We start from the raw sequence: 25,004 nt of genomic DNA, 5'->3' as shown, positions 1-25,004 counted from the left end.
CTGCCCTTCAAAGACACATCCTTGCTAAAAAGAAAAGTTTGATTTGACATCAGTCTTTTATTTTAAAATCCCTGGATTATCAGGCTGTGAAATGACAAAGAATCCCTGATATTTTATTCCTGGCTAATTTTATCAAGTCTGGCAAACAGTACAACTGTAAAGGCAATATGTTGAAATGAATTCACTGTTGATCCTGATGATGAGGATTTAGGTCTTAGTGTTCCTCTGGAACCAAATCAACTTTTGCCATAGGGGCTCCATCTCATACCAAGTATCTTCATCCACTGCCATAGAGACCATCAGATATCCCACCCCTCGATCATTCTGATGAGGCTTGGAGAGGAAAACTTGTTGAGACTGCTGGCATCCCACTACATTTAAGGAAGGGTGACCTTACTTATCTGTCTAGATAACAGAATCTAAGCAGGGACTTGGACTTCAAGGGTCCTCATGGACTCTACTGCAGAGTGAAAGCAGAAAAAGGAGATGTTCCAACTCAAGTACTAACCCTGGTGAGTAGTGACTGTGTGGACTCAGTGGAAGACAGTGCTGTAATTGAATAGGAATGTCTGCCTTAGGCTTGCGAAAGGGAAGAGCAAGTGCATGTCCCAAGTATTTGCAGATCCAGGCCTGGACTGAGAGACATGACTGATGAGAACCAATGAGCTGAACATTCCATTCAGCAGCGGGTAAGGGTGAACTGCTATGGCTAATTGATTCCATAGTCGGAAATGGGAATCTATGCTGTGACAGTGTGTGCGGAGCCGAAGTGCTCAATACCATGACAGCTTTTAATCACCTTAGATCAGATTCTCTGCGATCTTCTAGATTTTGTTATATAAACTAAAGAAGTTCTGCACTAAGCATTTCTTGGGTGAACTCACCTTCACCTGAAGTCATATATCCATCAGAAGCACTAGGGGTGTAAGTGCCAACCCAGAAACTGTGAAATGTCTATGGTGCCAACTGTGTGTGTGTGTATGTGTGTGTGTGTGTGTGTGTGTGTGTGTGTCTATTTTGAAATAATTTAGACTTAAAGAAAAGTTGTAAAAATAGCAGAGTGTTCCCATTACTCGTTACTCAGCTTTTCCTAATGGAAAAGCTTACATAGCCATAGTACATCTGTTGAAACCAGGTCATTAGCATTGATAAATACTATTAACTAATCTATTAACCTTATTTAAATTTTGTCAGTTTTCCCATTGATGCTTTTTTCCTCAACCAGGATCCAATCCAGGATTGCACATTGCATTCAGTTGTCAAATTTCCTCAGTCCCCTTCATTTTTGTTTTATTTTGTTTTCGAGACAGAGTCTTGCCCTGTCATCCAGGCGGAAGTGCAATGATGCAATCATGGCTCACTGTAGCCTCGACCTCCCAGGCTGAAGCAATCCTCCCATCTCCACCTCCCAAGTAGCTGGGACCGCAGGCATATACCACCATGCCTGGCTAAGTTTTAAATTTTTTTTTTTTGTAGAGATGAGGTCTTGCTATGTTGCCCAGGCTGGTCTCAAATTCCTGAGCTCAGCCAGTCTTCCCACTTCAGCGTCCCAAAGTGTTGGGATTATGGGCGTGAGTCTTTGTTTTCCATGACCTTAGTATTTTCAAAGAGTACTGGTCAATTATTTTATAGAGTGTCCTTCAGTTGGGGTTTGTCAGATGTTTTCTCATGATTAGATTGAGGCAACATATTTTTTGACAAGGGTCTCTCACAGAAGTGTTATCTCAATGCATCACATCAGGAGGTCCATGTACAGGTGTGTTCCCTTACTGGTGATATTAACTTTGGTCACTTGGTTAAGATGGGGAGGACCAGGTGAACTTCTGTGGATTCATAAGAACCTTGGCTCATTTCTGACCCATTGATGATGACAAAAGGAGCAAAGATGTGAATGGACCAGAACCACTTGACAGCTGAAGCAGCAAACTGCACTTTGCTTTTTAATTATATGATTTGGATAGATGTTAGACAACATCTGCAGTGAGCTGTTACAGGAGCTATGCATGATGGTCAGAGGGAATAACTCAGATGAGCGACTGGGCATTATCACAGACAGAACCATCCAGGAGGCTAACTGGGATGGGGATGATGCAATATCTTTCACAGGATATTTTAAGTTTTTGGAGAAGGTGGACATAGAACAGAAAATGAACATCTGATTTCTTGACTAAAGAACTGAGACTAAACTGTTCCATACTCTCTAGTATTTAACAACTGGAACTTGAGAGTCCTCCTGTCCACCAGCCCCACCTACACCCCATCATGCCCCATCTCCCAAAATGCTACTATTGATGCATGACAACTCCAGATGTGCTTGGTCAACACAAGCCTGCCTTTGATGCAAACAGGGCATTACAGAATAGTACACCCAGTCTATTTCTCTTCAGTCTGAATTCACTGGTTCTCCATTTCTAAATGTTATCTCCACTCTTCTGCTGCTGACGCCACATGTCCATCCAGTCTGAGAAAGTGAGAGGGGGAACCATGCCAAGCTAATTCACTGGACTAGACTGTAGGCTTCCGCATGCTCCTTCAATCTTGTCCCTATGTCCTTTGCTTCCTGCTTCTGTCACCCAACAGAGGTGTGAATGCAGCAACTGCACTTGGTCTTTTAGTCTCCCTTCTTTTTATTAACCCCCCAAATTCCCTCTGTTACACATGGAACCCCAAGCTGTGCCTATTGAATATATTTCTGACTTGGCAAGAAAGTTCTGTGGTCTGGAAGTTTTTATTTACCTTCACTCATAAATGGGACTCTGGGATGTTGTCTCCCCGTGAGCTTTTCAGGGACCAGCACTTCTCTCAGAACAATGTGACCATCTCTTGGTCCCCTCCATTCTGCCCAGTCAGTCATCAAAGGTCTGCTTGATAGAGATACTTTTCTTTTAAAAATTTTTGACAGGGCGCAGTGGCTCATGCCTGTAATCCCAGCACTTTCAGAGGCTGAGGTGGGCGGATCATGAGGTCAGGAGATTGAGACCATCCTGGCTAACACAGTGAAACCCCATCTCTACTAAAAATACAAAAAATTAGCTGGGTGTGGTGGCAAACGCCTGTAATCCCAGCTACTCGGGAGGCTGAGGCAGGAGAATGGTGTGAACCCAGGAGGCAGAGCTTGCAGTGAGCCGAGATGGCGCCGCTGCACTCCATCCAGCCTGGATGGAGTAAAGGAAGCAGGAAGACCTTTATGAACTGATAAGGAGTGATTTCTAAGACATACTCTTAATTGAAAAAAAAAATTAATTCAAAAAAATTTTTTTTTTAATTTTTAATTTTTTTTAGAGATAGGGTCTCACTCTGTCACCCAGGCTGGATGGAGTACAGTGGTGTCATCATGGCTCACCGCAGCCTCCAACTCCTGGGCTCAAGCGATCTTCCTGCATCAGCCTCCCAAGTAGCTGGGACTGCAGACACATGCCACTGCACCTAGTGGAGATGCTCTTCTTGAAAGGCGCGAGGTGTACAACCAAGTGTTCTAGGTGGCTTGCCCAGGTCATTCTCTTTCTCTGGCCTGTGATTCTCCACACACATATCTACATGGCTACTTTTGTTAGTGCAGTGTTGGTTCTTCAGAAAATAGCCATATGCCTGCTGATTTGCTTAGTTTGGGGACACCATCACCACCACAATGGCTGCTCTGACAATATGCCTGGGGGCTTTCTCATGGCTTTTTGAACAAGGAGGCTGGGCACCCTATTGAGCCTCCTGCATTCACACCTCTGCAGCATGGTTTATGCCTCAATGTTATGTGCACTGGAATGCTTTCCACTTCACATTTCCAAATAGATTACTGTTAAGGAAATTCCTAATTGATCCTATCTGAGATTTAAAGATTGTCCTCAGTATCTTGAAGGATTTTACATGGGGCAAATGATTATGCTGGGAAGCTATAGTCAGCTCCTAATGGAGGTCTAAAGCATCAAATGTACTGTAGCATCAGCCGCCTGGCTGAGGAGCCTCCTGGCTCCTCATGTAGACCACTGCTAATGCCTTAGAAACATGGTCTCGCATTTGTGGCCAATCTGAGGTGGAATGATAGGCCTTTGAGCAAGGCAGTGCAGCTTCTTTGCTAGAGTCAGCTTAGTTTAGACTTCATTGAATCAGGTAATCAGGTTGTTGTCATCCTAACATCTGTCTGTGTAAGTCTCTTCTAAATCTGTCCTTGGTGGACTTTCTCTGACTCATTGCTTACTTGTTTGCTTGCTTCCTTGCTTAGGAAGGAAAACTTACACACAATTCTTTTTTTATTATTTTTTTGAGACACAGTTTTGCTGTATCACCCAGGTTGGAGTGCAGTGGCATGATCTCAGCTCACTGCAGCCTCTGCCTCCTGGGCTTAAGTGATCCTTCCACCTCAGCCTCCCGAGTAGCTAGGACTACAGGTGTGCGCCACTATGCTTGGCTGTTTTTTCTTTTCTTTTCTTTTTTTTTTTCTTATAGACGGGGGTCTCACAATGTCGCCCAGGCTGGTCTCAAACTCCTGAGCTCAAGTGATCCACCAGCCTCAGCCTCCCAAAGTGTTGGGATTACAGGTATCAGCCACCGCGCCTGACCCACACAATTATTCAGGAAGGGAATGGCTAAAGAATACCACCTTAAAGGGATGGGGAAGGGGTGGGAATCAGGGGAGTGGCCAGGTGGGATGACTCAAGTGTGAATGAATGTGAAAGAATGAGGAATTCCTTTTAAAGTATAATTTTGACTTTGAGATCAAGTGATGTAATACAGGAATTGTATAAAAGGGAAGAATTATCTGATAGTCATCTGTGGGGTACCTCAAAGGCTCTTTGACTTGCATATTTAAAATTCCTAAGTATATGACTTTCCCCTTTTGGTTGTATAGCAAGCTGTTTTGTTTTCATTTTGAGACAGAGTCTCACTCTGTCACCCAGGCTGGAGTGCGGTGGTGCAATCTCGGCTCACTGCAACCTCTGCTTCCCAGGTTCCAGTGATTCTCCTGCCTCAGCCTCCTGAGTAGCTGGGATTAATGGGTGCCTGCCACCGCAACTGGCTAATTTTGTATTTTTAGTGGAGAATGGGTTTCACCATGTTGGCCAGGCTGGTCTCGAACAAACTCCTAACCTCAAGTGATCCGCCTGCCTCAGCCTCCTAAAGTGCTGGGATTACAGGCATGAAGCAAGGTGTTTTAATCCACAAGTATGCCTTACTGTTCCATTTAAAACTATATTCATTAATCTATCAATAAATATTTGTGGTTAAAATGAAACAAAAATACTACTTTCCAAAGTTATTAAAGGTTAGCTATTTTCTTCCCCACCTCTTTCAGGGTGGTTGTTATTCATTTGTAATGTAGTTAGGTTTATGTGGTGCTGTTTGTTTTCCATTTGGGGTTCTCCTCACATCCTGGTTGATGATAATTATTTATTTATGGGGGGATATATAGAACATTACCTGAGCTATAACCCAAAAAATATACTCAGAGAAATGCCATCCCCCTTGAACCTGCCACCACCATCCCATCCCCCCATTTTTTCTATCCCACTCCCACTCATCCCCTGTAGGGAAATCCATCTCATTTATTTTTGGTTTATCCTTCCTGTACAGTCAATTTCATTATAATGCATGTTTTGAAAGTTCAAGTTTGTTCCACTGTGATCAATATCAATGTGATTGATATTGATTCAAATTTGTTCCAATGTGATTGATATCTTAGGTATCACATGAATATCTAAGATATCTTAGGTATTCACGTTTGAGCATAATGTGAGACTCTCTAGATGAACACAGCAACTGCACACAGCCGAACTGAGCTGCATAAGAGTACATAACACACACACATATCAAGTATCTACCCGCTACCTCAGTTCACTCCATATATTAGGAGCCACACCTGCCCACACCTGGTGTTATGACCTTCCCTCCGGTTTCAGGTAACCTTCCTTCCTGTCCTTCCCAGTAACTCACAAGCTGTGGCCCTTCTGTTGCCCAACCCCCAGCCAACTCTAGGACTTTTTTGGGTGAAGTGCCAATTTATTGCAGTATTTGTGTATTTTTAACCATTTACAATGTGTAAAACTGTGCTATTGTATTTTATTAGGTTCCTATTTGTGTGTGTGTGTGTGGTCATGGAAGAAATTTTTGAGTGTTGTGCCCCTAACTTCATTTTCTCCATAAGCCCTTTGTTTTTTATTGTGCAATTTTGCATAGTGTGGAGAGTTTTAGGGATGCGTATGTTGTGTCACAGCAGAATGGACTCTTTTATCCAAATAAGTGACTACTTGTATATTTTCTTATATAGTTATAGATCACTTATGACTGGGATGCATTCTGAGAAATACGTCCTCAGGCAATTTTCTTGTGCAAACATCTTAGAGTGTACTTACACAAACTTAGAAGGTACAGCCTACTACGTACTTAGGCTATATGGTAGAGCCTATTGCTCCTAGGCTACAAATCTGTATGGCATGTTACTGTACTGAATACAGTAGGCAATTGTGAAACAATGTGAAGTATTTGTGTATCTAAACACAGGTAAACATAGAAAAGGTACAGCAAAAATATGACATTATAATTTTATGGGCCCAACAGACTATATGCAGTCTGTTGTTGACAGAAATGTTATTATGTGCTATATGACTATATACCCTTATTTCTAAAGTGAAGGGTAGCATACTGTGGACACTTTTTTGGGCTTTGCCTTTTTCAATTAAGAGTATGTCTTAGAAATCACTCCTTATCAGTTCACAAAGGTCTTCCTGCTGCTTTTACTCCATCACTCTTCTATGTATAGGTATTTGGGTTGTTTCCAACATCTTGTAATTGTTAGCAATGCTGAAAGAAATAACCTTTTTGTGTTACTGGAGGTGTATCTTTAGTAGAATTGCAGAAGCAGAAGGTAAGTGCATATGTAGTTTGGTTAGATATTGCCAAATTGCCCTCAGTTAGGTTGGACCACGTTTGAATTTCCACCAGCAATGTATGAGAGTGCTTATTTCTCCAGTTTCACTAACAGAATACATTGTTATATTGTTTAATTTTTGCCAGTCTAATAGGTAATATGTGGAATCTCAGTGTTGTTTGCATTTCTTTTTTTTCTTTTCTTTTTTCCTTTTTTTTTTTTTTTTTGAGACAGAATCTCCTCTGTCATGCAGGCTGGAGTATAGTGGTGTGATCATAGCAACCTCAACCTCCCCAAGCTCAAGTGATTCTCCCACCTCAGCCTCCTGAGTAGCTGGGACTACAGGCACACCCCATCAGGCCCAGCTAATTTTTGCATTTTTTTGTAGAGATGGGGTTTCACCATGTTACCCAGGCTGGTCTCAAACTCCTGGGCTCAAGCGATCCTCCTACCTGAGCCTCCCAAAATGCTGGGATTACAGGCTGCAGAATGCTCCGGCCTGCATTTCTAATTGAGAGTGAGCTTAAACAATTTTTCTTCAGTTGAAGAAACATATCTATATTTTTTCTGAATTGTCTGTTCACATCTTTTCCTCAATTTTTCTTCCAAGGTTTTGCTCTTTTCTTTATCCCTCAATTTTTAAGAGGTATTTATCAAAAAATTATTTGTCAACAGTGCTGAGGTTGAGAAACACTGATCAAAGTTTTCCTTTCACCAAATGGCTATGCAGTTGTTCCAGCATCATTAAAAAACTCCATCTCTTGCCTCAGTTATTTGTGATGTTGCCTTTATTGAATGTTTTTATATATACTCTGGTCTCCTTCTGGACTTTGTGTTTTATTCTACTGATACATCCGTCTATTCATGTGCCAATACTACAATATTGTAACTGTAGAGGCTTTAAATATATCTTAATGTCTGGTAGGGCTAGGTTTCCTTTTTCAGGGAGATGTCTTTCTATTTGAAAAAGTCTAATTTTGTATCTTTAAGGAGTGCTTTAAAGTTTTTCTCATAAAAGTTTTACACATTTTTGGTAAATTAATTCCTAAGTATTTAGTCTTCTTTGTTATTGCTGTAAATGGGGGTTTCTCTAACATTAGATATATATACATATACATATATATAGAGAGAGAGAGGGGGAGAGAGAGAGAGAGAGAGAGGCATATATATGTATGGAAACATTAGAGGCATTTCTAATTAAAAATAGATATTGAATTTTGTTTAAGGCTTAGCCAGTATAAAAGGAGCTAACCATATAGGTTTTCTCCTCCTAGATCTGTTAATATGATATATGATACTAGTAGATTTCATAATATTGAACCAACCTTCCATTCCTAGAATAAATCCCATTTAGTCACAGCATATTAATCTCCTACTGTGATGTTATATTCTGTTTGCTAATGTTGAATTTAGTATTTTTGAATCAATAATCATAAGTGATATTGGTCTATAGTCATCTTTCTTTTTTATGGACTGTCTTTATCAGTTTAGGTGTCAATGTTATACTTGCTTCATAAAAGAAATAGGGAAGTTTTGCTTCATTTTCAATGCTCTTAAACAATTTAAAGAGCATTGGGAACATCTGGACTTTGAAGGTTTAGTAGAATTCCTCTGGGAAACCATCTAGGCCTGACGTTTTTTAGTGGCATGGCTCCTTAATAACTTCTTCTGGTTCTACCATGGAAGTCAGTCTGTTTAAGCTTACCAACTCTAATGAGGCCAATTCTGGCAATTTTTCTTCTTCTAGGAAATTACCCATTTCATCTAGGTTTTCAAATTTATTTGCACAGAGGTCTGCAAAATAGTCTCTTATAATTTTTAAATTTTCTTTTGTTTCAGTGGTATTTTTTCCTGTCATTGCTTATTTTATTTGTGCTTTCTCTCTTTTTCTTGGTCATGTTTTTTCAAACAATCACGACCTAATTAATAAATAAAAATCTTGTGTGTGTTTAATGTATGCAGCATATAGTTGGGTTTGCTTTGTGAGCCAAATTGAAAAGTTTTAAAATCGGCAAATTAAGCTCACTCATATTCATTGATATGACTAAACTCTGATAAATATTATAATTATGTGTATTTTGTTATATTTGTTATGTTTCTTCCTCCATAAGATGTGTTGTCTTCTCTCTTTATATAAAACAATTTTTTGGTATTTAGGAAGTTTTTTTTGTTTTTGTTTTTGTTTTTTTTTTGTTTTGTTTTGTTTTGTTTTTTGCTAGTAGTCTTCTTTGTTCTTATACCATTTTATTTATTTTTATTTTATTTATTTATTTATTTATTTATTTGAGATGGAGTCTTGCTCAGTCGCCCAGGCTGGAGTGCAAGCTCCATCCCCCGGGTTCCCGCCATTCTCCTGCCTCAGCCTCCCGAGTAGCTCAGCTCGGACTACAGGCTATTTTTTTTTTTTTTTTTTTTTTTTTTTTTAGTAGAGAGGAGGTTTCACCGTGTTAGCCAGGATGGTCTCTATCTCCTGACCTCGTGATCCTGATCTGCCCGTCTCAGCCTCCCAAAGTGCTGGGATTACAGGCGTGAGCCACCGTGCCCGGCCTCTTATACCATTTTAATGTCCTTAGTCCCCTGTTTTATTTTTCAAGCCTTTACTATCCGGTTGACTAGTTCTTACTGGTATCCTTTAACAGTCACTTATTGCCTAGACAATAATCAATTAGCTTATTCTACTTTCTTCTTTACCTCTCCCTTCTCTCATTTTTAGTTGTATCATTCTCTGTTGTCACAACATTTAAAATTGCACGTTAGTTTTCTATCTTCATGTCCACTTTAGTTTTAGTTTTAGATCTACATTTACTTGTATTAAAATGTATGCTACCCATCCTTTTGCTGACATTTCCCCAATTATTCCTTGGTTGGATGAAGCTTGTCCTCTGGTAGATTCCTCATAAAGGACTCATGGGTGTAAAATTCTCTAAGTTCCTGTATGTTGAAAATTGCTTTTCTATACTTGAAGTACAGCATGGTTGGACATAAAACCCTTGCTTCATATATTCTTTAATTGATCTTTTGCAATCACTCTATGTAGATCTGCTAATCTATCTCTTACTCCATTTGTGTGGCTTTGGTGTGTTTCACAAGATCCCTGGTTTAATGGCACCATCTTCTGTCAGTTCGTCGAAGTCGAATATTTTAGTGTATTTGTTTGTTTTGGTGGTGATGCAGGAGTTGAAGGACACACACAACTCCTGCGTGTCCTTGAATGTTTTGGTTTTATTTTGTCTTGCAGGGTCCTAGAAATTTCCTTTTTGCCTCTTTTTTTCTTCACTCCCAATTGCTGAAGGGCAGATTTCCCTTCCTGTTTGTCTTTGTCTCCCCCAGAAGCTTTATATAGAGAAAACTGCTCCTGTAAAATATACATACTTTTAGGTCCTTTTTTGTAGTTTGTGTCTATCTGAAAAAATTTGTACTATTTTTCAGACTTAGGGCAGACAATTTTTCTGGTGGTGGTTTTATATCAATCTTAAGACCCACTGCTAGTTCGTCTCTTCCATGTAGCTTTCTGAATCTGCCCTCCCTCACCTTGTAACAGGAGGAAATATGCTGAGACTTGGTGTTTTCTCTCTTTTTACTTAACAGTCAATGTGATGTTTGGGAATTCTCTGTCCTCAAGTTATGCTGATGGTGTGTTTTTCTGTGTAGTTTTATTTTTACCTTCTTGTTCGATATCATTTTTGGAGGAAATAATAGGAGATGGGGACCTAGGGTATCACCATTATCATCAGTTACCTGGGAGTCTCAGTGTATATTTTGATCCACCAAAAAACCTATGTATTCAACTGCCTCAAACAGGCTACTTTCCAGCCATCAGCACTGTAAGTCTAATAGTTTTTGAGCATATAAAAGTATTGTTTCTTACCAAAAAAAAAAGCTGTGTGGACTACTTCTAATGGTTAGTACCAAGAGTGAAAACACATGGTTGGATTTGCAGGGAACAGGATACCTGTTACAGCTCTGGCAAACGCTCCTGTTTTGATACCCATTTGCCATTCTCAATTTGACCACAGCCTAGAGAAGGAAGAAAAATTCCCCAGAAATTCTACCTGGAGGCAAATGGCTTTCAGTAACCGGGTTTTTGTAAACAAAAGTACTAAAGTACACAAACATACCTCACTGGGGACCCTTTCCTCTCCCTACCTTTCCCTAAATAATCAGTATTCTGATGCTTAACAAGTCAGTCTGCAACCAAGAGTTCATGTGGACAGAAGTCGATCCCAGGCAATTTCTCTTTCATATTGCCCTTGGGAACATTTTTACTACAAACTTTTTACATTTGGTTCCTAGCTAGGCCCAGATAACTCTTCAGATCCTTTACCAGCCTAAAGCTGTAGTTTCTGTGGTGCATTAAAGAAAAGGTTGGGATGCTATGTGCTAGTGTTGATTTCGTGAAGTTTGTTTCGATCTCTTCCCTGTAGCTGAGGTCGACAGTAACTTCATGTCCCAAATAAATGATCTTAAACTAATCTCTGGCTATAGAATTTCAGAATCCAGCAGGATGGAATAGATACCCTTTTTTTAGGAAGCCTTTCCCTGAAATGACCTCCTTTGCCACCCTTAATGAGTAAGGACTCCTAGAAGGGCTTTAATTAGAGATACTCCTTGAATTTTCAGCTAACAAAGCGTTTAGGGTTTTATGCTCAATTGGCTTGTCCTGTTTCCTGTGAGTTCCCCCTAGAGAACTTTTGGTACAAATTAAATGTCAAGAAACCAAGTGTCCTCTCTTCTCATTTGTAGGAGTTATGAGGTTACTTTGGAGCCATCACCAGATGCCACCAGACAGATGACACTTTGTCCCTTGAAATTTTAAAATATCCCATGGCACCCTTAGGAGTTCACTGCAGTGCCCTAAGGCACCTAAGCACACAGTTTGGGAATCACAGATATACAACCTTCCAGCCTTTTCCCCCTATGCATATGTATATGTACACATACATATACAGTCATTGACATTTTTTGAGATTATACTATACACAAATTTATAAACTATGTAAAAATCCCTGATAATAAAACATACATTTTCCCATGTCATTAAATATTCTTCTCTAACACTATTTTTGATATTGTATTCTATCCTATAGTTATATCAGTATTCATTAAACTAAGTCCCTATTGTTGGACATTTGAGATATTTGTGATTAATTTTCCCATTGTAAACAGTGCTTTGATGAACACCCTAGTGAATAAATCTTTGCATACACTGATTATTGCCTTGGGATAAATTCCTAGATGTAAAATTGCTGGATCAAAGGTTATGAATATTTAGAATTTTGCCCTCTAGAAAGAGTGTAACAGTTTATACTTCCTCTAGTATATGTGAGTATATGTTAAGGTTTTTCATTTGATGGTAAGAATTTTATTATAAATGATTTCAATATAGACTGACATTCAGGTATTTTAGGCATTGTGCTGGGCACTTGCACAAATACACATGCATAGTTTAATCTTATTTATAAAATGTCATATTTAGCCTCCTTAACAACCTTGAAAAGTTGATATTATCCCCATTTTACAGATAAAGAGACTGGGAGTCAGAAAGATACAATAGCTTTTTCCAAGTTACACATCCAGAAAGTTGTAGTGCTGGGATTTAAACACAGTTAGACCTATGATCTTATCACCATATAATAGATACTTCAGGGAATTGATTGGCTAATAATAACGTCTGATGCTTATATAGTACTTATGTATGAGGTACTGTTTACATGTATTATCACGTTCAATTATCATCCCAAGGCTATGAGGTACTATCTACTCCCATTCCCAAGACACTGAAATGACTAACTTGCCAGGGTCATACAGCTTGCAAGTGTTAGAGCTGGTATTCAAAGTCAGGCAGTTTAACTTCATGGTCCATGCCATTAATGATCAAGGTACAGTACAATAGCCTGCAGAGTTGCAGAAGACTGTATATCAATCTCATTATGAATACTTTCTTAAAGGAAGAAAAGCATGGCTTCACCAAATCTCATACATGAAAGGAGAGTTGTCTAAGAAAATGTCTATCTAGCAATTTAACTTCAAATTTCCTGTCCCTTTACCTGCAGCCATTTGTCTTTCAGCAATATACAGTCTTGTAAGCTTGAACTATGTTCTATCCAGGCCTAAGGGATATAACTCAAATGAAAATCTTCTAATCATTGTAGTGACCCAAACTCTTGAACAAATAAACAGTTAAAATTACTTAGAAATACTAAGTATTATCATTTGGGATGGACAAACTTACTGAAGTTTACCTAAGTGTAATCCATAGTCCTCTTTTATTGATATTTTTTAGGTAAGTAAATGAAGTACTCTCATTGCTATTCATCATTTTAAGCTTTTCCTATAGTCTTACTTTAGTATTTAGACATTATTAAAAATTATGCAGATCATGAAAAGGGTTATATTTTTATGTAATTTCTGTAAATGCTCAAAATTCTTCTCTTTCACCTACCCCTTCCAAGAAAACCAACTTAATTAGCCATAAAACATGTTATAATGAATGGGAAAATATTTTTAACATTTTAATGCAGAAAATGCCTCATTAAAAGCAAATGCCTCAGCAAGCAGATTTGAGCTGCTTAAGAACTTCTTTATGACAAATCACTAGCATGTGAAACTGCTCTATCTGAAGAACTAGAAAGCCCTAAGAGGCCCTTATCTCCTTTTCTTATCCTTGGGCTGCAGTGCAACAATGTAGTGAGTGCGACATGGCACTCAGTGTGCACTTGATGAGCACTGAAGGACCTGCCTGCAGTCCAGCTACAAATAGGAAAAATGTTTTTATATTTTGTCCAATATCATTCAAGGTCTTATCTGGATATGTTATATCATGTGGATTCATTTAGATGAAGTCTGTTTTTGGCTGGATATTTGGCACCATGTGACCCAAATATTTTGCATCTCTCTTGCATATTGTAAAAGCCATAAGAGTGCACAATTTAGAGTCATACATGCAAATTTAATTTCTAATAAAAACCTTAACTCATACCCACACTGTTGTAACTTCTTTAGACTTTGGATCTTGAACCAGAATGACAAGACAGCAGGAATGCAGACATTCAGAAAGGCAGTGTGGGCTGATTTGGTCCCAAAAGCCATAGTCCCTCACTTCAGTGTTGCCTGCTTAGAGGCACAAAGTGCTCAGTTGTCCCCACTGAGGCCCTAGAAGGCACATCTGCAGTGATGTGTTTGTAGTGGCTGCTGATAGTGCTTGCGGGTGTTCTGAGCTGGGCTCAGCTTCATCATCTGTGACCCATGCTTAAGGGCTTGGGCTGAGTTACAGCCACATCCATCTGGTCAGGGCTGAAAGCCGCAGAGGCAATGACATCACCATGGTATTAAGTTACCCTGGAGAATTAGCCTCCTTTGGAGAATGGGAAAGCATGAAATAATGACATGATTACTCTTCAAATGGTAATTTTTCACAACACTAAAGTTCTTTACCAGATCACCCCACCAAGTCAGCCATGCTGTTACTTTACTAGTAATAACAGTAGTAGCAGTTGTGGTTAACATTTCTTGAGGTCTTACTCTGTATCAGTCAGTCATTGGGCTAAGCACTTTACATGCCTTATCTCATTTAATCCTCTAGCCCTATAAACCAGGTACTATTAATATCCCTGTATTACAGATGAGGGAACTGAGGGCAAAGAACATAAGTAACATCCTGAATCCTTCAGCTTGCAAGCAGAAGAACTGAGGTTTGAAGTACATATTTTTTTTTTCCTGATTTTAGTCTGTAACTATTCTTGCTTTACTGCATTGTGCAACCAGTTAACTAAAAAATATGTCTGTATTCCAAAAAAGAGGCATTTCTTTCAGGAATGAAAGCAGGGGAAATTAATTTGTTCCCAAATGCCCGTGATTTGAGCTCTTAGCCAGCCCAGCCTCTTTCACTGGGAGGCAGGAAACTGACTCCCAGACAAACTGATGTTTCCTCAGGAGCAAGCATAGGGCTACAGGTGGCCACCAAGCTTACCGTTAAAAAGTGACGGTCCTTAACCTCACGCCTCCTCTGGCTGTGAGCTGGAGGGTAGGCTGGCAGTGGAGGAGCTGCAATGGAAAGGGGGGCAGCTGCTCTTTGCTCTCGGCGATCGCTCCGGCTCCGGTGTTCTGAGAAGGAGAAAAAGCAGTAATACTGAAATACACTTGGCATTTTCCATTTATCTTTTCCCCTTGGGAGTGTTAGCAAAAGGCTGTAAAAAAAAAAAAAGTGAGCTTTCATTACGTTAGCTAATTTGTATACCAAATAAGATTTTCAGAATGGTTTTTAATTGAACTTTCACTTACTATTAATACGAAATTGGATGCATACATTTCAGTGGGTCCATCTCATAATCTGTACAAGAGGGTTCACTTCTGAGTTCAGTGTGACTTATTTCAAAATAACACAAGCAACAACAACAACAACAAAAGTTGAGAACATAGTGGAAGATTTGCTGCCATCAGTACTGGAGTGGAAAGTAGGCACAGACACACCAGAGCTGCCTGGCCCACTCACTGGGTACAGGAGCTGGCTGTCACTGGCTCAGGGGAGCTGATTGCTACATATTCAGGAATTTGTGTGAGTCAATTTTTCAACCGTTGGTACCTGGAAATAACTCATGTTGCGAGTATTTGCAGCACATGTTTGTTGAGTGACTGAAAGTGAATTTATGCTTTCATTAGAGTCTAGTTTTAAAAATTAGAATGTGTTCAATTTCTCTGTATTTTGAATGGGCTGTGGCAGGTGCCTTCACTGCCATAGGCTTTTCTAGGTCCTGTTACTTGTTTCTGACAGGCCTCCCCAATGCTGGCTCCATTTTCTTTGCCCCATTCAGTGTGCTGCCTCCTAAACTAGGAACTGAGCACTCTTGAACTTTTTGATTTCTATCCATGTCTGACTTGGCTGTGCGTGTGCCTCGCCGCCTGAACATAGTGTCTGTGTCAAGAAGGTGTGATAGTATTCCCCATCTCCCTTTGCTTGGGATTCTTCTGACAAATGTTGGCTCCCATAAGCAATTAGAGCAAAGTCTTCAAAACCATGTAGGTAGTCTTTGCTAAACTGCCTCCAAAGTCAATGTTTATCAGAAGGCTGTTTAAGATAAATGTCTTCCTTGTTAAAGTGCCCACCTCCAATGCCACCATCATTATGCAAGCAAACAGTGGGCTTTTCTAAATGGGTAACACAATGAAAAGTGTTTACATTGTTAAATCCATAGAGAAGAGCCGCTTACAGGTGTTCCTGGTTAGGAAGAAGTGAAAGGAGGGGAGTAGTTGGAAGGGAAACATCAACTCAATTTTCCATTCAATTGCTCCCCTCCTACACAATCTTAAATATATATCTTTCTTTGCCCTAGGCTGGGAGTAGGCAGGCTAGATTAATGGCTCCCTAATAATACCTTTTTTCTGGTGCTGAGGTAGGGAGAACATTAGTTCACTAGAGCCTGAAACTGCAGTGGAATCCTGCTCCTTATTCCCTCAGACCAATGAAACTTATGCTGCAGCCCGAAACTTGAAAGGAAAGGAAATATAAAATATAATTATCTATTTATAGTTGCTTATGAATCTCTCTCTCCATGATTTATGAACATAAACAATAGCATCACATAAAGCCATTACTGGCTCTGAGCATTAAAGAATTACTAAGAAAACGAAAAAAGTAATCAGAGCCTAAATAACTTGAAATACATTTAGATGCTACTTCCTCCATGAAGCCCTCCCTGAAGCTCTATGGAATGACTTGGTACATTTCTTCTTAGCCTCCCTATCACTGTATTGAAATGACCTGGTTACTTGTCTGTCTCTCCACTAGACCAGGGATTCCTTGTGGGCAGCATATGTTATTGCTTTTTGACTCCTAGGTTCTAGAACACTCCCTTGCCTTCAATAAAATTTGTTGAGGGGTTTGCTATTAAGCAGATCTTGAAGGCAGCCAATTTCTAGGTTTTAATCTTGGTCCCCCAGCTGTCTCCTTACAGTCTCACCTCCAAAAGAAGCACAGAGCTGCTGCCACCACAGCCTCATTTGTCTGTGCTTCATTATCCACTCCGTCATGGTGGAAGTCAGGCTATTCCAGCTGTCCAAATAGAGAACCTACAGGGATGCTCACTGCGGCATTTGCTGAGCATGGCAGTTGTCTGATAGGTCAGTATTATTCATGGCCACCAGATGGCAGAAGCAGATTATGCTGATGAATACAGCAGTATGCTATTGTGTTTCTTGGACAAGGTTAAAAAAAAAAAAAAGTCACTTTCTAATTTTAATTCTACACTGCATGTTTTTAATTCCATGATGGCTATAATTCTTGTTTATGGCTCTCTGCAGTGCTATTAAAACTACTACACCCAAGATATGCTATCGAGCCAACCGCAAAACAAGCCAGTCTGTGGAGGGTAAAACGCATCTCCACAGTCTTCCTTCCAAACCCCAGGAGGCCCTACATCCCTGTCTCACCACCCCCAGGAGGAGGTTCAGAGAAAACTGATATTGGCACTTGCTGTTCTTCTGTTCTGCTTTAAGTCTAAACATGACAAAGCAGTGAAATGTGATAGTTTACAAGCAGCTTGGTGTTATCTGGTGGAATCCATAAAATCCTAATCAGGGATGACTTATTAATAAAATAAAGGGATAAAAATAATTACACCTAAAGGGCTAATGTTACCCAAGCTATCTAATGATGAGACCTGAAAAAGGATTCTGTGAGAACAATCAGATTCCTTTATAGTCATCCTGTGCCCTCAGTGTTCAATCAGTTTTCTGCAAAACTTGATTCAGTTCCACAAATGTTCATTGAGGACCTACTATATGTCAGCTTCATACTAAGTGCTTTGAATAAAATAAATTAATAAGATATCATCCTTGCCCTTGAGTTGCTCATAGATTAATGGCTTATTAGTGGTTGGTTGGCAAAACAGGCCCATAGTGGTTGCTTATAAGATTATAAGTGGCAGGATGGGAGGATGCACAGAATATTATGGGAAGGGTGCCTAATCCAGGCTGCAAAGGAATGGCAAGTGTGGAAAGAAAGATTTTCAGAAGGTGGCTTAAGTTAAAAAAGAACTTTTTAGCCAACTATAAAATTGAAGTGAATGGTAAGTATGCCAAAGATGCTTCTAGAGGATACTGATCATCACTCTTCATTTTAAGTGTCACATTGTCTTCCCCTAATAACCAAGGAAAATTTTTAGAAACAATTGCCTTAGGGATATTAGGAGGTTAGCTCTTTCATTAAAATGAAAAAAAAAGATGAAGAAGGGAAAAAAGAGGAGGAGGGAGAAAAAGATGGTAATTGAAGGCAACAAACTATTAAAGATGAGGATAGGGGAAAAGGCAGGAGTTATACAAATGTGGAATAAATAAGATGAAAACAATATTTATCACCATTTTGTTTCTCCACTTTGATAATGACATTAAAATATTTTACTTGCATTTTAATACTTTTGCAAAATGCCATTTCTTAAAAGAGTGCAGGGAATTTGGAAGAAAGACGTTGAATGTGTAGACACCATCTATCTCCATAGCAAGAATCTAAAGGCCAGAAAAAGCTGACATGTCCCCTACTGATGCCCACTTTAGGGGGCTCTAAAACAATGATGCTACTTTTTATTCCCCTTGTCCTAATTAGAATGGTTTTAAGGCACTGAAAAGCAACCAGTGTAAGAAAGAGCTGTATTCCTATTTTGACTGCTATGAGCCTATCTCTAGATTTCTCAGGACTGTGAGAGACATGTAAATATCAGTATCTATTTCCATGAGACACAGTGTATGACAAGGAGGAAAAGAGCTCTGGCAGGCATTTCAGATGCTTAGGTTGGGTCCTGGTACCACACCTGATCTGCTATGTGTGACCCTGAACAAGTTTCCTCACCTTTCTAGGCCTCCATGTGACCCACTAAAGAATGGGGGCATTAGACTGATCACTGGTTCTCAAGAGAAGCAGAAGAGCCCTCTAGGGGATCATTCTAATTGTTAGAATGATTGGGTGGGAGCCAAAGATGACAGCCATCCCATAATGCAAAGGATGGTCAATGAAAAGGTGTCCCAGGTCTCACACAATTTTAAATGTTCCATCAGAATCTCTTATAGGGGAAAAGCCTAGTGCCTATTTATGAGTCAAACTCATATAATCCATTATAATCCAAAGTATTTATTTTTTTGCCCATATCTAAAATATACTGAATGTACCAGTTTTAATGGCCATGCCATCCTGCCCCTTGGAATAGTTTCTGAAGGTCTGTACTTAATCCAGACTTACTTTTGACAAGTGCAAACATCTGACTGCTTCATGATGTCTTCTAGTGAGGTCACGCCTGAGCATTTGCATATTGAAATAGATATTATTATAAATAATTTCCTTTCAATTTCTCTTTATTATCATATTTAGACCATAATGCTATTTTTTCTTACATGTATGGGTAGGGCATATTACCCATAGATTTCATTTCAGGGTAGAAACGGAAGCATTTCAAAGTACTTGCTACAACGAGGGGGTGTGTTGGGGCTGATGGGACAGAGGACACCTGGATGGGACAACCTCTGAGTTGTCTCCTGCAAAAGCCCCCGAGCCCAGGATCTGTCACCTCTGCGCAGGGCTTGCAGGCTCTGCCGGGCATGGCGGTGCAGCTCCTCCACGCAGGGTGGCCTTGTGGCCGGGAGGAAGATGTTGCGCTGCTGGTGCCACGGGGCGCGGTAGTACACACTCAGCTTACTCTCGATGTCCAGGTTGGAGACGGCTGCAAGACAAAGAAACAGAGCATTGTCCATCAGTGGTTTTAAGTTGTGCTTTTGGCCAACCCTGGGGTGGGGAAGAGGACAGGAGTAAAGTCTGGGTGGAGTGGAAGTCCAGACTACTGCATTCACATTAAGAACTAACTCAAGGCCGGAGAAAGGTTTGGCATTTACGATACTGATAGGAACAACCTTTGCCCCTGAGCCGAGGCACAGAAGGCTCCAAGACACCAACAGTCTACCTATGACTAGCTAATTTCCTCTCCGTACCTTCATTCCTCACCCTTGGCACAGTCGCTCATCAACACTGACAAGCCCCTGGCTAGCCTGCTTGGGGGTGTAGATGGGGTCCTGTTTCTGAAAAATGTGGAGGAAAGCCTCGGAGATGAATGGAAAGGCTGCCTCACCTCCAGCCTTCTGGCTGGAAGTTCTCAGAGCTGTAGTTCTGCACGCTGCCCCTGCTGTCCACCTGAACTTTGGCCCATACCTTGCCCTGCCTTTGTCCCTTGTGGTCCCGTCCCCAAGGTATCCTTATCATGCCCTCCACCTACCGGCTCCATTGCCTGTCATCTTTCAAGCATCGCTCAGTTTCCTTGGTTTCACCTAGGGATGAGCATACACACTAAAGAAACCATCACAGGGGTAATGAGTATTAAGGGAGGGAAACTGCAGATGCAAGATGAGTTTTTGCAACTCATCCAAGAGATCAAGGAAGGAAGGCTTCCTTCCCCCAAACACAGCATTTAACCCACTCTCATCTTCTTCATGTACACATGGATCCTAGGATGGAACGCTCCGTGAGTTAAACAGAAATTCTGCTTGAAGCAGATGTTAGGAACGAGGAGGATTTTTACTAAGAAATGGCTGCAAAGAGGACCTCACAAGCACCTGGGTAGCCTGTCAGCCTCGGGAATGGCAAGAACTGACCCAGTCTGCTTTACCCTCCAGACACACTATCCAGATCCAGACTCCTGTCCTGGCCCCACCCCACTCCTCCCACCTCCCAGTCTCATCTCTTTCCACTCTGGTTCAGTAATGGGGGATTGACTGAAAAATCAGGCTCTGTCTGCATAAAGAAGTCAACTCCTACCCAATGGGGCAGAGGTCATTACCAAACCCAACAGAGAGGACCATGAATTCATGTGCTCATGACAGCTGGGAGAAGGGACAGAACATAAAGCCTGGCAGTGGAAAGAATGGGCAGGAAGCCAAGTGGGCAGTCCTAGAAGTAGAGGAGCTTCTGAGCACCCCTTCCCTTAGGCTTGTCTTTTCAGGAAGGTGGGAACCAGGATAGAGGGCTGGGCCAAGGTGACTAAGAGGTAGACCAAAAGACTCTTTCCTAGTCCCTCATTCCCTCAGCACAGCTGCCCAGAGGCTTAGGGTGGTAACTTTTGACAGCCCCTCAGAAACCAGGTCAAGTGGCCATAGCTCTTCAATTCTTGTGTGGGGAAAACCTGACACCCTCCTATTTATCTTAATGTTGGTCTGAAGAAAAGACTCATCAGAAGTGCATGGCAAAAACACAGATTCCTGGGCATCAACCTAGACTTTGAATCAGAATTTCCAAGAGAAAGGTGTGGCAATCTATATTACATGAAAAGTTATTTTTATCATCAGGCAGGTTTGAGAAACACAAAATGTCTTCTGATAATGTCTTGGGATCTTGTGGGAGTGAAAGGAGTTGGGCAACATGAGGGAAGGGAAGAGACTGATGAAAATGGAAACATCCATCCACCCATGGAACATTCCCAAGTAGCTCTTAGTCTCAGGCATGGTGCTAGGTGTTGGAACACAGCACAGAACAAAACACACAGGAATCCCTGCCCTCATAAAGCATTTGTTTTCTGGCTTCGTGCAAAATGGTTTAACTGTGATTCTGCCTGGACAAAATAGTTTGGGAGCAATGACATTGGCAGACTCTTCCTATTTTGGTTTCATACAGTTCCCTAGGGATGGTCCCGCATCAAGACTCTAGAGGCCCTGAACACCAAAAAGGTTATAGTCCTCACTCCTCCACCTCCACCTTTCTGCAGTAGGTGATCCCAAATTTCAGAATAAATTGGCATATCATAAAATTTTAGTGTAAAGATGTTCAGCAAATTATCTTCCCTCATTATTAAATATTAAATATCAAGTTACTTGAAAAAAAGCATTTTTTGGTGCCCATGCTTTGCTGATACCCTAAACACATTTCTACTGTGCTTGTTAGGCAAGCCAGTGCTGAGTTTCTGGGCTGCTAAACTCTGCCTGCTGCTTGGGACTGTGAATTCACAGATGCAAAGAGTAATGCATGAGTTCCAGCATGGGCAGCCTAGTCATGGCTCCCGGGAAGAACCAGCCCTCACAATGACAGCCTTCAGGGCCAGGTATCCTCACCTTTTCCTTTCCAAAATCTTTTTCTTTCTCCATTGAGAAGCTATATCAGATTTCTGCCACATATTAGCAGGTGAACATTTCACTCATCAGTTGCCACCATCCTGTCTATCTCTTAGACAGGGAAAGGAGGAAAACTCTTTAATGCCTTTGCTCTCAGTGACGTCATTTGGTCACAGAGCATTAACTAGTATTATGTGTCCACTAGAGCCAGGCAGACAGGCACTAATGGAGCTCTTCCAGGGAAAACTGTCCCATTTTTCCTTCTTTAAAAAATCTATTCCTTTTCTTAAGTAACAGTTCAACCACAGTTCAATCCATTCATTCATGAGCTGCTCCACTGCCATTGTAAGGCTGCCCTGCATCTTTGGGTTCACCATGCTCCCTTTTCCTCCCTATTTAACAATCTCACCATGGCTGAGTTATGCAAGATAGCAGGCTTAGTGCCCTAGGAATGTTTGTTCTCCTAAAAATGGAACAAAGCAAAACAAGAAGGTTTTTCCTCTGTTTATTTGGATACATCCAGGGGCCACTGTGTGATAGGCAGAATTTTAGGATGGTTCTCAAGATTCCTGCCTTCTTGTGCATGTACCCTGTATAATCCCCTATAATCCCCTTCCCTTGAATGTAGGCAGAACCTGTGACTTATGTTACATTACAAGGCAAAAAGGGTTTTACGGTCTGTACTCAATCTACTTTGAGTTAATCAAAAGAGAGAGTATAATCCTGAGTTAATACTTAAAAGAGACAAGAAGCAGCAGAGATGCTCTCCTGTTGGCCTTGAAGAAGCAAACTATCATGTTGTGGACAGGGACATGTGGCAGGGAATGGCAGGTGGCCTCTAGGAGCTGAGGGCATCACTCCTACAACTTCAAGAAACTGAATTCTGCAGACAACCAATGAACTTGAAAGAGAACTCTGAGGCCAGGCACGGTGGCTCAAGCCTGTAATCCTAGCACTTTGGGAGGACGAGACAGGCGGATCATGAGGTCAAGAGATCGAGACCATCCTGGCTAACACGGTGAAACCCCGTCTCTACTAAAAAATACAAAAAAATTAGCCGGGCATGGTGGTGGGCACCTGTAGTCCCAGCTACTTGGGAGGCTGAGGTAGGAGAATGGCATAAACCCGGGAGGCGGAGCTTGCAGTGAGCTGAGATCTGGCCACTGCACTCCAGCCTGGGCGACGGAGTGAGACTCAGTCTCAAAAAAAAAAAAAAAAAGAAAAGAAAGAAAGAAAGAAAGAAAGAAAGAAAGAGAGAGAGAGAGAGAGAGAGAGAAAGAAAGAAAGAAAGAAAAGAAAGAAAGAAAGAAAGAAAGAAAGAAAGAAAGAAAGAAAGAAAGAAAGAAAGAAAGAAAGAAAGAAAGAAAGAAAGAAAGAAAGAAAGAAAGGAAAGGAAAGGAAAGAAAGAAAGAAAAAAGAAAGAGAACTCTGGGCCTGAGATGAGATGAGATGAGATGAGATGAGATGAGATGAGATGAGATGAGATGAGATGAGCCCAGCTGACACCTTGATTTCAGCCCAGTTAACCCTGAGCAGAGGACCCAGTTAACCCATACCCAGACTCCTGACCCATGGATATTGAAACATAATAAATGGGTGTTGTGTTAAGGTGATAAGTTTGCAATGATTTGCTATGCAATAATAGAAATAATAGTAGAAAATTAATTGTATTAGTCTGTCCATTCTCATGCTGCTAATAAAGACATACCCATGACTGGGTAATTTATAAAGGAAAGAGGTTTAATGGGCTCACAGTTCCACATGGTTGGGGAGGCCTCACAATCATGGCGGAAGGCAAAAGACGAGCAAAGTCACGTCTAACATGGTGGCAGGCAAAGACAGCATGTGCAGGGGAACTCCCCTTTATAAAACCATCAGATCTCATGAGACTTATTCACTACCACAAGAACAACATGGGAAAAACCAGCCCCCATGATTCAATTACCTCCCACTAGGTCTCTCCCATAACACTGGGAATTATGGGAGCTGCAATTCAAGATGAGATTTGGGTGGGGACACAGCCAAACCATATCACTAATGCACATTCCCACTACTTTATCTACTTCTCTAGAGTCAGTCACTTGCTTTGTCTTGTCAACTCCTCCCCTCTGTTACTGCTCCCCAAAAAAGGGGAAGATAATGACAAGGGTTACAATAGGAAATAAGGCTCTATGTGTCATTTTTATCCTCCACAGCAGGAAAAAGGTTATTTGGATGTATCATTTCCCTCATCTAAGACTATAAGCTCTTGTGGGAAGCTCCAACCATATGCCAAGTTCTAAGCCAGGTGCATTATATTGATAATATCATGGTACCCTCACACAACTCAAAGAGGAAAATATTGCCCCTATTTTATAGATAAGGAAATGGGAACTCAGACAGAGTAAGTAAATTTGCTAAGTCATCCACCTGGTAAGTAGAAGATCTAGGATCAGAAACCATCTCTGTTTGGCTTCTAAGCTGCCACTTTTTCCCAAACCAATATTGAAATAAGTTTCCCTAAGCTAAGGGTGATGGGGTAGGGGAAGGGGAATGGGTCGTCTGCCACATAAAAAGGATCTAGTGCTTTTCAAAATAAAGAGAAAAGATTCAGAACTGCTACTATCTCTATCATTCATAGCATCAGGTATAACCAAGGACTGAGTGACTCTTCCAGAAAGTGCCTAGCAGGAGGTTGGGAAGATGGGTTCTACTATACCAGAAAGACAACAGCATAAACAGATAACCACAAAACCAAACTGCTGAAAGAAAATGCCATCGCAGGAAATGTCCACAGGCCAGTGAAAAGTCTTTATAGACTGATCTTAGTTCATTCCCCTGTCGAACACTGGAGATAATGTAATTGTCTAGATCTTGATTCATAGTGATGTATTGGAAGGATGGATATGGTCACTGGGGTCCTCTGAAATGAGCTAACTTAGACATTAAGGAAAACTAGTGGCTGCCACTCTTTTGGAAAGACCAGGCCCATTTCTAAGAGCAGGAGGAAGCCTGGTTTTAGGAACTACTGGGAAGGGGTAAAAATCAGGGGCAAACTTAGTCTTGCCCCAGCCTCTCCAGCCCCATCTCC

The 25,004-nt window shown here is 40.9% G+C and overlaps 1 protein-coding gene across 7 annotated transcripts in view; it reads right to left on the bottom strand.

The window, feature by feature from the left end:
* The window catches only part of NHS (NHS actin remodeling regulator), a 363,822-nt gene that overhangs the window by 29,385 nt on the left and 309,433 nt on the right, over positions 1-25,004 (bottom strand). For all 7 annotated transcript variants that reach the window (XR_010584371.2, XM_005593069.5, XM_045383529.3 and 4 more), the window contains exons 2-3: positions 19,411-19,563; positions 14,829-14,962 (exon numbers count right to left, since the gene is read on the bottom strand). Coding sequence is in view for 6 of the 7 variants with exons in the window: in XM_005593069.5 (XP_005593126.2) it covers positions 14,829-14,962; positions 19,411-19,563 (287 nt within the window). In the remaining variant the exon portion in view is untranslated. The remainder of the gene's footprint in view (positions 1-14,828; positions 14,963-19,410; positions 19,564-25,004) is intronic.

The sequence above is a fragment of the Macaca fascicularis genome, chromosome X (assembly GCF_037993035.2).
Source record: "Macaca fascicularis isolate 582-1 chromosome X, T2T-MFA8v1.1".
In the NCBI taxonomy this organism is placed as follows: Eukaryota; Metazoa; Chordata; class Mammalia; order Primates; family Cercopithecidae; genus Macaca; species Macaca fascicularis.
The sequence above is the reverse complement of the archived record's forward strand: the minus strand, read 5'-3'. Positions and strand labels throughout refer to the sequence as shown.